The sequence below is a fragment of the Archocentrus centrarchus genome, chromosome 6 (genome assembly GCF_007364275.1).
Source record: "Archocentrus centrarchus isolate MPI-CPG fArcCen1 chromosome 6, fArcCen1, whole genome shotgun sequence".
Classification (NCBI taxonomy): domain Eukaryota; kingdom Metazoa; phylum Chordata; class Actinopteri; order Cichliformes; family Cichlidae; genus Archocentrus; species Archocentrus centrarchus.
The window spans coordinates 21264223-21280822 of record NC_044351.1 but is presented as its reverse complement, the minus strand read 5'-3'; the positions used below and the strand labels follow the sequence as shown (position 1 = coordinate 21280822).

The window sequence follows — 16600 nt, the reverse complement described above, 5'->3', positions numbered from 1 at the left end:
AGAAAGTACAGAATGAAGCCAGGGAGCAGAGCTGAAGGTTACTACGACCATGTGGCCATTTTACATTTCGTAGTGTGGCGTCGCTACGCACGAACAGCCGAAAAAAAAAAAAATCTTGTGATCCCTTACTTCAATGTAAAATACTCAAATAGTGCCTAAACAGCCAACTACGATACACAAATATAAAAAAAAGTCAAACACCGATGTGTACGTCTGTGTGGTGTTAATTAACAGCAGCACCAGACACATACTCACAATCCAGCCTTAATAACATGTTTTATGAAACGCAATAAATGTATGATGGCACCTAGTGTATTATATGAACCATATAAATAACGCTTTTCTTTGACGTGATGTGAAACTAATACAAATGTAACAACAGAAATTCATTTCTGAAGTGTAAGAAATCAACATAGTCTGTGTCAACAGTTTCCTCATTGGAATGATTTAAAATGTATTCAAAGTATTTAGTTTTATAATCATGCGAAATGTCACAGGAGTCTGCTCACTTTTGTTGGCATTGGTGTGAAAGTTTGGTTTTATGGTTTCAATTTAGAATAGGATGATAAATCATATCAAACACAAGCTGGTTTTTGTTTTGTCTTTAATGGAATCTAGTGTTGTGTAATGCACTGAGAGCTGCCACAGTCAAGGCTGCTTTTTGCCAATGTTAAAATAGAACAGCTGATCAATGCGGGTCAAAGAGGGTTCCCTCTCCATTCAATGGCTATGATACAGCATATGATATTTATATGTAACTGCTTACTGTGTTAGTTTTCAGTGAAAGCTTCCTTATTATGCCCCGAGGAAGAGAAATGCCTAATCTGGTTTCTTATTTATTTATTTATTTTGGTTTCTTTGTTTTTTTTAAAGAAAAACTTAAGCATCTGGATTATAGAGATCCATCCAACCATTAAAGGAAAGCTTTTTTGTGACAAGTCACATTAAGTTTCCCAGTTTAACCAGTGATAATAATGTAGTTAAATGTCATTCTCTTTGTTTCTTTGGTTGTGTTTATGCCACTAATCATAATTGTAAACTACTTTCAGTATAATCCATAGTCATGGTCTGCTGTTAGTAGGAACATTTAATCTCTTTGACACACCCATCACCATAAGTTGCTCTTTTGCCCACCTCTCATTAATTGCATCTTTCTGCTGTGAGCCCATAGAATGTGCTTGAGTTGAGTATGTTTGTCCTCTATGTTGCATTTGTTTTGCTATTTCCTGAGAATAGATTGAACACATCTCGGTATGCAAAGAAACAGATAGTCTGACCTCTATTTACATGGAAATGGAAGAAAAAGAATGTAATGCAGTAGTCCTACCACAGTCATGTTCTTTGAACCCCTCTGAAGGCCGCAAGCACATCAGAGGGTTGGAAGGCAAGTAGCTGTCCTCAGATCTTGGCTCTCTGTGTTGTGTGATACATCAGACCTTTTGGAACAAAGAATTTAGTAAAAAGGACTGTGGAGAATATTTGAGACACAAATGTATCACTTGTGGATGAGAGGGCCCGAATTTCCAGCATGTATTATCATTTAGTGGAAAATCACAGATATCCAAGAACTCCATTAGGGATAGAAAACCTTCTTTGCTCTGTTCATTTCTGTAATCTGTCTACAGCAATAAAATGCAATTAAGCTACTTTTTAACTCTCACCACAGTAAACTTTCCATGCCATGGCTTCAAAATATGCAGAAAACAAGTCTCTGAAAGGGAAGGAGAGTGTGAGGGAGATAGAGACTCTGTGTTTGGAAATAGATTGTGCAAAAATACTCTTGAAAGAGAAACAGACTTGGTTTTGTTGATTGGAATAGTAGTAAATTTGTGAACTGTTTTATTGGCTTCTGCTGTTCGTGCGGAGGGGTTGCTTATATAGACTGATGCGCTTAAATTCATCACTTGGCACCACTGCTATTAGAGTTATAAATAGATATGTCACTGGCAAAACTCGGGTCGTGCAAGTACAGGCACCCGCTGTCCTGATCTGTGCGGGTACACCAATGTTCCTGTTCAGTTATTTATGAAAGAACATGTTGCTTCGGAAAACCTGAATGACGGAATAAATAATCAAGCATCAGTGAGCATTATGTTTGACAGGCACCCCTCTTACCTTTCCCTTTAGGGTATGCCATATTTGAAGATCAGCGCTCTATGTCATGACAGTGTAAGTGGCTCAGATATGATTGCTGTCATTCTGCTCCGAGGCGCCTCACTCTGCTTTGTGACTAGGGCTACATGGTTACATAAAGGTCCCCCCCCCCCCCCCCCCCCCCCCCCCCCCCCCCCCCCCCTTCCTTTAGGTCTTCCTGGACTGGATGCAGGAATACCATGGGCAAAAGAGTTTGACAAGCGTTCGCAGCCCTGTAATGTGTGTTTGTGCGTGCGTACATGCAAGTCTATTGTGCAGTATCCTGTGTGTACTGCAGCAGGACTCAGTGTGACAGCCTGAGTCAGTGGCGTGCCCCTGAGTAAGGATGTGAAACTGTGTCACTGGGCTAGTTTGTGAGAGTGCAGTCAAATGTTGGCCTACAGCTCCTCCAGGCTGCCAGCTGAGGTTTACAATGCTTAATTAAACACTTTATTTCAAGTGGCATGTCATTGGATTTGCTCAAATGCAGTCTCCGTCCGACTGCACATACATCATCATTGGCTGCTGGTTTAATGGTCCGTGGAGTATTTTACAATTTGCGAGATGATGATTGCAAATGTTAGCTCTTCTAATGGACGGCACTCGCGTTATCAGTTGAAAGCTGTTTGTTTAAAAGAGTGCTGATCCATCCCGAATGAGAAGGATCCCAGAATCTCAACAAGAAACCTTTTTCTTACTTCATGTTAATCTTTTTAATGTTTAAACACACAAGTTCACATTCAGCGCAGCACAACACTTTAATTTGTGTGTGATTATTTACTTTCTATTGTTTTAGGGATGTTACTTATTTATTTATGCATACAGTAGGCCAGAAAGGCCAAACAGTGAACTTGGCACTCAAAAAACACAGAATAAGGAAAATTCCATAACAGCACACATGGGTGGTAGAAGTATAACTTTCTGAAGGAAAAAGCTTTTAAAACCTTCTTTTGGGGCAAAGTCAGGGGAATTGAAATTATTATTAATTTAGATTATGCTTCAAAAATAAATGTTCAAAAATGTGCCCAGAGGCATTTTAAGATTACTGCCAAGTGGTGAGATTTGCTTATATATTAGGACTTTGAGTGAACCTCATAGAACATTGTATTTTAATACAAAAACAGCTGTAATTGACTAATCATTACTGAATAAGTGTGCAGTGTCCCTTGGTTTTTTTTTAGTCAGATCCATCCTGTGTTTGTCACATTTGGTTTCAAGGTGGCGTTGGCCAATATGCGTAGCACTAGACACCATCACAGGGCTTTACTAACCAAAGGTGACATTACATTATCTACAGTCATCTTTTATAGACTGTGAATAAAACAAAATCCTTCTCACATTGTCTTCTGATCGCTAACTAATTGTTAAATAAATTGAATGATACAAATCAAGTCACTGCAAACCACATTGCTGTTATCGGTATGGTTACAGTGTGCATGTAAACACAGCCTGTTACCTCTTGCCCTCTTTCCTCATTTTGGGTGAGGGGGGGGAGTGCCTGTGTGAGAGTTGTTATGATGGGTAATGTTACCATTCGGGGTTTTGGTGATATCTGAGCCACAGTGTTTGAAGTAAGGTCCGCTGAGTGGACACGGCCCACTACACTGCTAGTCAGATGACTTCCAGTATGCTGCGGATTAAGATGTGGCAGGTGTGTGTGTGTGTGTGGGGGGGGTATGACTGCACAGTGACCAACTTTCTCACAGTTTGAACCAAAACTGAATTTTTATTTTTTAGGAAGATTTTATTAGGAATAATAGGGATGAGAATGCATGAGAATTCATATAATTTCCAAAAAATGTAATTTCAGGAAGGTGATCCTTTGCTATGCTTTTGTTCATAGATACCGTTTGCAAATAAAGCCAGACTTTTTGTGATTGCCCTTAAATTAGAGTGGTATTAAACCAAAATGATTATCTCATTTTTGGAATTCAATTAATACTATAGTTTAAAAAAAAAGAGTGCAAAATAATCAATGAAACTCAGCAGAAAAGGAATTGACGAGTATTTTAAGTTGTCTGTTAAAGTCTGCTCACATTTCTTCCTGCAGCACATGCTCAGATTTTACAATCCAGTTTAAGACTTTTTTCCTTGTTCTTCTTTTTTGTGTTACAGTTAATGATTAATTCAGAACGGAAACAGTTCTTTGCAACCCTGCTTGCACTTTGCACACAGCACACCAACAACTTTATAAAGGGGTCGCAGAGTCACGGGGGGGGGGGGGGGTCACAGAATTTTCGGAACCCTTAGGAAAGAGGAGTCTTCCCTAATAACCTTCCTGGAGTTTTCAGCTGGATGTCTGATAAAGGATACAGCCGCAATACAAGTGCTTTCCCAGAATGCTCAGTTTGTGGCCCTTTGATAAACAGCACGGCATGTGGTCCAGATTGCAATCTCATTTTTTCTGTCAGCCACAACTGAGATGGCGTTTATTTACGTGTGAGGTATGTTTACTGGATCCGAATCAGATTTTATGTGAAGTTAAGATAAACAGTGGCCACTTGCCTTGATTTCATTTGACGGGGAACTTGCACTGGGTCACATTTGACTGTGCAGGTGTGCGTGTGTTTGTATGATGACATTTTCACAGAGAGCCAGGGCAAGGTTTATCAGTCATAAACATGAGTCAATGGATCCCATCATGCTGTGGAGATATGTGTGTTTACTCAACAGTGTGAAGAGCAAAGAGACACGGGAGGGAGAAGGAGACCCGTGTTATGTGGGGTTATCGTGCTATGTGGACCCTGATGCTGAAATATATCTGGTGTATGTAATAATGATTTGGTATCTTAATCTTATTTAAGTATCACAGTCTTTGCAACAAATGTGCTGACTGGCAAGAATCAGAGAAGCCTGGAGGCTTAGTTGGAGGCAACGTCTTTCTTGGTCTTTTTGCGAGGAAATGATTGGAATTCCTGGTACGTAACATGCCTAATGAGTAGAACAAGGGAATCACAAAGAGGAGGTTTGTGTAATTCCTTTCATTTTATTCTTTCTGGCCCGGCTTTTTTGTGTGTAAATCTGCTTCGCATTGACGGCACTCAGAAGTACATTTGCTGCAAAGGGGTTTCTGTTTGCTGCCGTTTTACACCAGGATGGCCCCCGATAGCTATGCTTGGCAGAAATCTTATCTTTCCCTGGCCAGACGCCTCCTGATTTTATTAATGCCCCCATCAGGAAGTGGAGCCTAGAGTTTCTCTTTACTAACAAACAAATTAGTCTTTGTATTTGAGTGGCTCCACCCCTCCTCCCTCTTTCCCCGGCTGCTGGAGAAGCTGGAAGAAAATTCTCAATGAAACAAAGAAGACATGCAGCTCGATGGCTCACGAGTGGAGCCCAGGGGCATTGGTGTTGATTGGGGAAAGCAAATACTATTTTCTGCTGGAGTAATTGTTTCCGTTCTAAATTTGGAGATGCGAAACATCCCTACAGGAACAAATATGGCCCATTCACACCATAAACACTGCAATTTCTATTTTTGGTAGAATCATTTTAACAGAGCACATCAAACATGGGTTTTTATTTTAAAAATAAATCCTGACTGAAGTGAAGTTAATATACTAGAAGGAACATTTTGTGAACGTATAAACACATCCTGTGATTCCTCGTATGATTTCTGCGTCATCTTCCGGTAGTCTAGAAAAACAGTCTGGAGGCAAAGTGTTTGTGCTGGGAGTGGAAACAGTTTAGCTCTTTGCTTTATCCTGTAGCTCCGATTAGACGGTGTTTTGACAAGACCACGAAAACATGTCTCTTTGTCTCATTGGATGGACACCGTCACAGTGTTGCTCATTATGACGGCGCCCTAAGCGCCTTTAAGAACATAACAGGTTTAACCTAAAAGCTTGTATGTCATGGCATTTCCTGAGCTGATTGTTGAACCTTCTTTTAGACCGTTTTACAAATATATCTATGTAACCAGTAGGTAACGCTTCACTTATTCTGTTTTCATAAAAGTGGAACAATGGATGCTTTTGTCTGAAATCAACAGAAGATTTGTTTTTTTTTTTTAGGTTTGTGACTAATAACTGACTCCCAACCAATGGTATTTTTACCCCAGAGGGTACTCATGCTGCTGTGTGAAGGAATGTGAAAAGACTGTGGAGTGACTCAACTGATTTGTAAAGACAGAATTATGATTAATAGTCAGCTAAAATTGATCACCAAATGAAATGAAATAGGGGAAACGGGTGAAATAGGGGCTGTGGATGATTGAATGAAATCACTGAAGTAAACTGTTAAAATAACTAAAAGTAATAGATAAATGGATTAATTAGTTAAGCATAAAAACAGTTGAAAAAGCTTGAGATGATGGATAAATAGAGAAAAGGCTAGAACTGGTGAACACATTGATGAATTGTTGGAACTCTTAAACGTAATCAACAGAGGCTTGAAAAGGTTTGCTAAAAGTGCTGTCGAAGTGAGACTGTGTGGCTTTCTTTTTTGTGTGTAGCAGAAACAATAATGTACTTTGTTGCCTTTACCCTTCTTACACTGGGATATTAAAATGTGCCCACAAACAAAAAAAAGAAAAAAACATAGTTCATGCACAAAGCCGTGAAGCCAGTGCAGGAAGTTACACGAATAGTCAAGCAGAGCAAATGCCATCTCTGAGTCTGTTTATATATCCAGGGTTTGCGTTATGTATTTCTTTCACATCATTGTTGGACCAGGTGTTATTTTATTTTATGCTGATTGATGGCTGTTAGCTTACAAAGTGACTCACCGCTTCCAGTGCTCGATGGAAGTATGTTTCTTTGCTTTTATGACAAAACCTGTTGACACCTTGTTGCCTGGGGACACACATGACTAATTTGGCACATCTGAAACTACATAGAGTGTGCGTGTAATTGTATGTTTCCCTGTGATAGGGTTTCACTTGGTGTAGTAGGTAATACGCATGATGGATAGGAGAGCTGATCATCATCAATAATAAACGGTGTCTTTATTGCATGCGTATGTGCCTGCATATGGGTGTGTGCGTGTGGTGTGAAGGGATGCTCCAGGCCTTGTGGTTTCAAGTGTTGTTTTCTGAGAACAGAGAAATAGCTTATTTAAATGCCGGGGTTATCTGAGGTGAAGGACCAAATATCTTCCAGAGAAATGCAGGGTTTGTATCTGGTATGATGCAGAAAGTGTATCAACATGTTAACTCTTGCATTTCAATGGGAAACTAAGTGGCTGTCTCTCCCGTCACCTCTTTCAAAATGTGTTCACCTCAGCTGACCTTGGTGCGAATCTCTCCCTCCCTTGTTACAGTAAAAACTCCCTTCCTGGGAGGATGGTGAGAACAAATGAACTTATTTTATGTGGTGTAGCATGTAACTTGGTGTAACAGACCTACACACAGTGGGGTTTTTTTTTTCACTCTCAGAGCTTTGTATTATTTTCCCATATGACAAACTGCCAGCAAAATACCAACTTTACCATACTAACAGGATCATATGCTTCAAGAAGATTATTTTAATAAAAACCTTTTGGCATACACAATCTACACGCTGTATTCCAAACACTGGTGAAACTCTTTATATGATGCAAATTTAACACTGTAATCCTTGTTTTTGGTTTATATGTTTCTTGATAAAGAAGATAGCACCGAATCTCCATGTGACGTGTCCTCTGTTTCTTCCAGTCTGTGGCCCGAGTATCGACATCCGAAACGACATTCATGAATTTAAGCGGCTTGAGAACTGCACGGTGGTGGAGGGCTACCTGCAGATCCTTCTCATCAACGACAAGACCAGCAACAACAGCCACCAGGACGACTTCCGCTCCCTCAGTTTCCCAAAGCTGACCGTCATCACCGACTACCTGCTTATGTTCCGTGTCTCTGGCCTGGATAGCCTCAGTGTGCTCTTCCCCAACCTGAGTGTCATTCGCGGGCACAATCTCTTCTACAACTATGCCCTAGTGATCTATGAGATGACCAGCTTAAAAGATATTGGCCTTTACAACCTGAGGAACATCACCCGAGGGGCCATGCGGATTGAAAAGAACCCTGAGCTCTGCTACCTGGACTCAGTGGACTGGTCTCTTATCATGGATGCAGAGGTCAACAATATTATCAACGGGAACAAGAAAGCAAAGGAGTGTGACAATGTCTGCCTGGGGATCATGGAGGACAGCTCTCTTTGTCATCAGACGACCTTCAATGACAATCATGACTACCGCTGCTGGACCTCTAACCGTTGCCAGAAAGGTAACCCTGAACTCTGCAGTATTTTTTTTTTTCATTCTTTAGCCCAGCAGACAATGCTTTTAATGTGATACATTCAATTTCATCATGGCAATGTTTGTGGGATATTTTGTGCTACAGCAGAGTAAATGCAGACATGGCTTTGATCTAGCTCGGTGGTTTCCAGCATCAAAAAACATTTTGAAATTGTACATTTCTTCACTAGTGAACAAATCCCATGAATCTATGCAGTGTTTTTCCTTCATTTCCGTCAGGCACCCGGATTGTCCATGGGCCAGTGCAAACATTTCCTCTCTGTTCATTACAGAGACCTTGTCTTTAGATCAGGCTATTTGTGGATGAAGGATGGCTGCAATATAGAGCACCAGGTATTAGAAAGGCATACTCAGTTGAGGTTAAAGTTGCTCTGCCAAGAAATGAGGTAGTCTACCTGTCTGGACCATGTCAGCTAAATATTTGCCTGAGGGACATTTTGCAATTTATGAAAAGGGGTATATTGAAAAATCAGGGGGAGGGTCATTCTTGTTTAACTTTGGCCTTGCGGTAGGGTCATGCATTTTTTAAAACAGTTCAGGGGAGGGTCATATTTTTTATGTATTACATTTAAATTCCTTCCATTCTGTCGGGTTGGATGAATTCATTTATGCATAATTGATGATTTGTCATTCGTACAGCAGGCAGGTGTAGCACCCTGTGGCGACATTACTTATCTTCACTATCTTTTTCACAGTTTTGAGAGTGTGAGACAGTTTGTGCTTTCAGACCAGAAAGTGGGACAGCTAGATCTGCTGTCTCATGCCTCTTCAAAACAACTCTATAAAGCACTTCAAGTCTTTATAGGCCAAAGATGAGCTTTTGAAGATGATGAAATTTTATGTTGTTGTCTGGCATAATTCAGCCACTATTTTTTATGATTTTAAATACATGTTCTTGTCTCTGTTGCTGTTTGCTACCATTTGCGATATTGTTTTCAGCTTTTTTGGGTCTGGGTCTATGACGATGGTAAAGTTTGATACTGAAGACACCTATTGTAACAGGATCTACTTTGTCAGGTGTCACAACTATACAAAACATAGTCCTGAAACATTAGATGGAGCAACATGAAGGCCTCGCTTGAAGACTGATGTGGTCCAACATTGTCTCCTGTTTGAACTTCACTTTGGGTCAAGAAAATTCATTTCAAACTTGGAGTCAGGTCCATGTTTTTTTTTTTTAAAAAAGGCCCATCTAGGTATGTATCAGCTGTTCCAGTATTTTAACCAAGTGCAACTAAAAATAGCACATGATGCTCTCTCTTCTTTATATGTTTCTCCAGCCCACTTTTGAGAACCCGTGTGCAGTTACTAGGCTCAATTTGGAGTTGCAAATGCCCCTCTCCTCTCAGGGAACCTCAGAATAAACAGTGGAAATCAAGCTTGCTGCCTTTTTTCTATTGACCAAGCTGATCTCTATAGAAAAGCAATGGTGTTTACTGTTTGGATTCTGTGACCTGTTGGTGCTCCGTGTATGTTATCAGTCACTTGATCAATATACAATGAAATTTATCAAGGTTTTGAATGATTGCCTTTGTTTAAAAAAAAATCTCAAATGGGCATATTTTATAAATACAATACATTGTAAAAGGTGCAAATCGCCCGTGATGACTTTTTAGTCACGTCTGTTCTTCCCACACTAGCTGCTATGTGGTGTTTTCTGGTGAAACCCTCTGTTGTTCTCACAAAGCGGACTTGAGAAGCAGAGCCGGAGCATTGTTTGAACCAGTTCACTTCTCTCAGAGGCCCAGGCGAGGTCAGGGTAAAAGCATTCATCTAGAGGGCCTTGAGGTCTCAAGGCTGCAGATAAAGGGTCTGGGTTTAGCTACATAGTGGTAAAAAAGGAGGAGTTACTGAGGCAAAAATAAGACAGTGAAGCTAGAGCAGATCTGTGATGTCTTGTAATATTCCAGGCTTTGTGCCTGTCTTTGTTTTTATAAAGGTTTGATGTGTCTCTCCTCCCAGCTTAAGATTCCTCTCTCCTCCCTCCGCCCCTTTGTATAATTGCCTTGTTTTTCTCCAGTACAGATGTTCCTTCAAGGGCATGCAGTGGTATTCTAGTCAATACAGCCTGGTCTCCTCTTTAATTACACAACATGAAGAGGGAGGGATGTCTGCCTTGCTCACTACTTTAGCCTCTGGGCCTTTCCAAATGTTTGTCCACTCACCAGATACTGTTTCTCACACCAGGTTGGGGCGAATTAGACAGGCTTCTCAGAAGTGAGCTTTAATATGTTGCATTAAATCTAAATTTACGACAGGATAGAAGTGAGTGGGAGTGACTGAGCAGGGAAGTGCAGATTCGAGCAGAAATTCTGGGTGCATTTTAGTGGCAGGCAGAGATGCATAGAGAGGCCCTTACTGAGAAGCTGCACGCAGGAGGAGGGGCATGGAGGGGAAATGTCAGACAAATGTCAAGCATACAAGCTCAACGGCAACCTCTCGCTGAAGGGCAGTGCACAGAGTGTTGAAAAAGGCCCCATTCCCCCTGTTTTTTTTTTTTTTTATTCCTCCTCCATCTGTAACCCCCGTGCTTCCCCGTATATCCACCCCGTTTTTCTTGCTGTTACTTCCCCCTCTTTGTACGCTTTGTCTGTTCTTTTCTTCCTCACTGCCGCTCTCCACTTCACTTAGCCTCAGCCTCATCTCTGATTGTCCTTGTCAGTTTTTCTGCTGGTGTTTCTTTTTCCATTTTCACCTAACTCTTTTCTGCAGGGCCTATCAGGGGCTGTTAACAGCTCCGACTGTCAGATATCTCTCCATTGTTTACTTGTCGAAAGACACTCAGTCACCCGCGCGCACACACACACACACACACACACACACACACACACACACACACACACACACACACACACACACACACACACACACAATGGTCAGACAGCAAGCTTGTTTGGCGAGGCCCAGGATCCTTTTGCACTTTCAGTTATGGGGGGATCCTGTGACTAAAAGCAGTGTGGCCTGCTTCAGATAGCCTCCTCAGGTCTCTGCGTGTGCTGCAGGCAGGCCTGCCTTTTACTGGACCTGAGCCAAATGCAGATAGACAAGAGGCAGTTGCAATTAGGCAGATGAGCAGTAAGCATGCCGCTGTATTCATGCCTGGTCTTAGGGCTGGTTAGTCTTCATAGCTCCACTGGGAGGCACACACTCTCTTACTCGCCAGTTCTCACATAGCTCACATCTTTATGCAATAGAATATTTATTTATGGTATGCTCAGCCTTGCAGGCACTCCGGTTTGGTTTCTTACCCTGTCTAATTTAAAGGAGCATGTCTGCGATGCTTTATTTTTATATTACTTAAAGTGCACATTGTAATACATGCATACCAAAACTGTTTTGGATTTTTTTCTTTTTAAGCAAAATGAAATTGTAATGGGGCAGAAGGTTGTTTGGTGTCAATTTGCATTTTAGACTCTGAGCTCTAAGATAAGGTGAAGCTGGAGCCCTGGCAGATGGGAGAGCTCTCCACCAGTCTGGGAGACTTTGCATTACTTTGCATTTGGTAATATGTTTGCTCTCTCTTTGCAAAAGACCTACTTGATATCTCTGGCCTGAGTGCTCTGACCTGAATCCACTTCACAACAGAAGTGGGCTTTTTTTTTTTTTTTTTTTAAAACTGTATAGCAAGTTCTCACAGGCAGACCCAATCTAGGATTCTTCCTGTTGATAAAGAATAGCGGCAATGATGTTAAATTTTCTCACTTACCCCAAATACAATAGAAAGTCCAAAATTTGCTTGTGTCACGAGTCATTCTGACTTCTGTAGGCTGTTTGTGGCATTCAACCGGTCTTAACTGAATGTGTCACAAACAGTGGCACTTAAAAATAAGGCAAAGGTGTTATCTTATACAACTGGGTACTGTAGTTGTTAAAAATGAGTAAACTTTTTTTTTTCACTAAGGAAAATTTACAGTGTCTCAAAGTCTGTGCTACAAATGGTGTTAGGTCTTCGGGTATTTGGAGGAGAGTGTGGGGGGGGGGGGGGGTGCTGCATTTATGGTTCTTTTCTTGATGTTTGTGTGGGTCTCTGGTCTCTCCACAGTATATAATGATCATCTCTTCCCCAATAATTATAACTCTGTGGTGTGCAGTGTTTGAGTCTTTGAGTAATAGATGTTTTGTTTGGTAAATTAAGAGGCAGTGATGATAATGTCACGGTGGCAGGTTTTATCAGTGCTTGCACCATCTTTCTTATTGCTCCATGGAAATCCAGCAGATGGCTAAGAAAATGTCTCAGAAGCTGGCATAACTTCATTTTGGAGTTGATGGTATGTCTTGATTGGATGTCCAAACAATGATTATTTATCATCTCAATTTTGGCAGGGGTTAAACTACCCTCTTCCCAAAATTGCTTATAGCTTGTGTTTTGACACAGTATGGTTACATACTGACTAACTGTTGCCCCAAGGATTTTTTTAAAATCCAGTTTTACTTTTGGTAGACTGAGGAGAGGTTATGCTCCCCTTTTGCTCTCTGAGAGCTAGATTTATTGATATTTATACTTCTCATAACATGGAGTTGGAAGAAATGGGTCTGCCACTTTAAGTATATAAGGTAGAAATTCCTGCTGGCTTAGTCATTGCAGTTACGAGAGGATTGGGGGGGGGGGGGGTACACAGCAGAGGTTGTGTGCAGACTACGCGTGCAAGGCCATGGAGAGACTATTTTATGTGTTATTTTGAATAAGAAAGAGTTAAACTGATTTGTGTGTGTGGTCTGTTTTGTGTATGCAGGCAGTGTTGTGTAATATGGTGGGCCAAGTTCATATGATCGTGCCTGCCCCTTTTTTTGTTTAACCAACATCCAGCAGTGGATACAACAAAGCTTTTGAATATTTAATGGCTTCTGGAGCTTATCAAAGTCCTGTGGTTACAGGCACAGGAAACAGTGGGCTCAAGTACCAGTCTTGAGAATCCAGTGCTTTCCTGGGGACACACTCAGCACCATGACTAAGTTCCCATACATCCGCTGTTTCTACTGGGCATAAACTACTTGTCTGCACCCTGCTCCAGTTTGTACAAACCTTAGGCAGTGTGGCAGTGTTGGTGCCAAAGTGATCGGACTCATTCACTTCTACCATCAATAAAACCACCAGACTGACCATGGAAAAAGCACATCTGTCATGGTGTTTCGTGCCATGTTCACTATATCACTGTATCATCACAGCTCCAAAAGGAGTGAGTGTGCCTGTGTGTGGTTACTACCAAGTATTTGAACTACAAGAGGATGTAGTCAACATGCTCCGGCCCTGCTGACACTCCGTGTCTTGCCTCTATTATTTCCCATGAGAGCGGGATACTATTGATTCACAGTGTTACAACTCCGTGTTGTCACTGAAATAAATACATTAGAAAGCAAACAAAGCTCCCTACACAGCAGCCCTTTGTTTTCTTTGAGTTTTCAGATGTCTCTCCAAACCAAGGGCAAGAAAAGCAAAAAACCAGCCATTAATTGGTTTTGGTGTGTATGTGTGTGTGTGTGTGTGTGAGAGAGAGTGAGAGAGATACTGTCTTCTCTTGTCTTCGTCTGCTTCAGGTGCGGTGAAAAACTTTTATACCTCTGAATTTATTTTGTTTTTTTTTTTTATCAGGTATTGATTTTTCACAATATTGTCTTCACATTTCGCTCTGATAGGCTAGCAAATTTTACTTCTTCCAGCACGTTTCACAGACATTATTTACATTAGCCTTTTATAAAAGAATAGTTTAGTAATATGGTTTGCTTTCCTTGAGACAGTTTATTTACTGTAGCACCCGCACGTTTGAGGAGTGTTTAATGTGTTTAATTATTGCATGCTATACTGTACAGCTACAGTATATAAATCATATTTGAATTTTTTATAAGAAGTCATAATTTAGTTGTTCTGACTGAATTTTCTAATTTAATTAATATTAATTACAACCAGTTGTTGTTGTCTATCAGCATCATTCCATCTAAATCTCATCACCCACCCTCCCTTCTTCTCTTTCCTTCTCCTGGCCTTTGCCACATTTTCCTCCATCTAGGTTACATTCATAAATGTCATACTCGGGACCCATTTGCACATGATGCTGGTACATTTGCCCAAGCAGAGACCTTCTTCACTGAGTACCCAGAACCTGAGCCCTCTTAAAGTAAAACTCAGTTTGGTTACAAATAGTTGTTCTGCTCAATTGGTTTTATTGGTTGCCTTTGGACTTTTGAGGGGCCCGTGGTGTGATTGGTCAGAAAGGAATTCATTTTTCCTCAGACTTTAATGTGTTTTGAGTTTCATGCAAAGACAAAATTGAAACATATATTATTTCACTTTGCTGTTTGGGCCAAGAGTGGTGAAAAGCCACAGACACGTGTTGACTGCTGTTACTAACTTTTAATGTCAACAACAGTGTCTTTCTTGGTTATTTCGAATTGATTGCCAGTTTGCAAAGTTTCACCAAGTCATGATGACATGCTTATAAAGTGTGTTATTGTCCATGTATGAACAGCAAGGCTTATTGTCCATTGATGCCTGACTCTGTGAGTTTATCCGACTCCTGTCCTCTGCGGCCTACAAAGGTCTCCTCTCAAAGCACTGACAGATTAGCCTCTCTTCCTAGGATTGCTCTCATGGACTTGATTGACCAAAATAGGACCTGTGTGTCTTGCTGCCAGCCTCCAAAGAGACTGACTGACACACTTGCATTCACATCCAAACATACAGCCACTCACACAGACATATGCTGTCTTCTCTCACGTGCCATCGCTTTTGACAAATTTTCCTCAACTTGTGCCCACTGTGACTGTGCCTGCTGTGTTCATGTGTATAAGTGTCAGCCCAGTGTGTAATGTGTTTCCAGCCTGTTTGATGCCTATTTGAGCCACCCAGTTCCTCTAGTGTTAGGCTGCCTGCTGCCTTCTGGCTGCGCAGCTCGGAAGCTGTGACTCATCCTTTGCTCTCACCACTCATTCATAAATCTGCGTGAATACTATAACTTCCGTCGGGCGCCCCGAGCTCTGTGGTAGGTTCCCCTCAGTCCTGCTTTAAATGGCAGGAAGGATGAGGGCTATCGCCACCTCTTAGTGACGCCTCTCAGAGAGGTGCGAGAGATGAGTGCCCGTGTCTGCTGCCTGTGCCTGCCCTTGGCGCCTTAACTGTGCCTCTGTCTGCCTGCCTGCCTCAGCTTTATGCCTCAATATAACTCAGGCTACAGCAGCCATTTACTCATTGCTAGGCTGGCTTGGCTGTGGCTCCTGAGAGATAATGTGCCATGCCTGCAAGTAAGCTCTGAGAGCATGGGTTAATTCCACAGCGGAAAAAAGAAATCTCCTGCTGACAAATCTCTCCTGCAGAGGTGAGGATGTACGCTGGCATGCCGCAGCGAGAGGAGAGTATCCTTTTTTTTTTTTTTTTTTTTTGCCAGAATAGTTAGTTAGGTTCACTCAGGTCACAGAAACACTGGTCCTCTATTCTCTTCCCTTTAAATGTGTGGTAAGGAGACCAAAGGGGGGGGGATCTGAGCTACTCTGTCTACCTTCCCCTCCACACATGGCTGAAATGTATGCTTCTTTAAAAACCGTTGGCTTCTGTTTGTTTTCTTGCATTACTTCTATCAACTTTGAATAAAACAAAACAAAAAACAAAACATATAATTACTAAAGAGCAGTTTTGTGTCCTGCAGCTGCTTAACTAACGATGAATCATGGATCTTATGGTTGTGTTTGTACGTGTCTCTTTTGTGTGCACACTATCTATAAAAGAGATATCGAGCAGGCCTCAGCGTGCCAGCGGTGTTTTGCCGTCTGTTCTTTTTCGGAGCATGTGCACAATGAGGAGATGAAAGGACATAATAAAATTACAAAGGAAACCTCATGAATTACACAGCTAGATGAAATGCCTCTGACAACCACACACTTCCCTTTACGCCCCTTTTTTCAAGTTCCCTATTTATCAGCATGAGGATTTATATTATAGTAGTTTGAAACAAAGTTTGGATCAGGTTGGCTCTCCCCCCATGTGACTTTCAGTGTCAGCAATCGATAAAGGAGTCTAACTTGTCTAATGTCATTAGCCTGCTTTCTGTCAGTGGCTTAAAATGACCTTGACCATATCTGGTGCCTCCCCTCCCCTCTCTTCTTCTTGTTTGGGTGGGATCCCCAGAGTCCAGTGCAGTTGTCAACACGCATCCTAATGGGCACAGGTGGCTGGGCCTCTTGGCATGGTTCTCTTGGCAGACCAGCAGCTCCTTGGCCATTCGCCTCAATGGGCCACTCCAAAGCA

The 16600-nt window shown here is 41.5% G+C and overlaps 1 protein-coding gene across 1 annotated transcript in view; it reads left to right on the top strand.

The window, feature by feature from the left end:
* The window catches only part of igf1ra (insulin-like growth factor 1a receptor), a 74929-nt gene that overhangs the window by 726 nt on the left and 57603 nt on the right, over nt 1–16600 (top strand). Inside the window, exon 2 of the mRNA XM_030732557.1 lies at nt 7766–8332. Within this exon, the coding sequence (XP_030588417.1) occupies nt 7766–8332 (567 nt within the window). The remainder of the gene's footprint in view (nt 1–7765; nt 8333–16600) is intronic.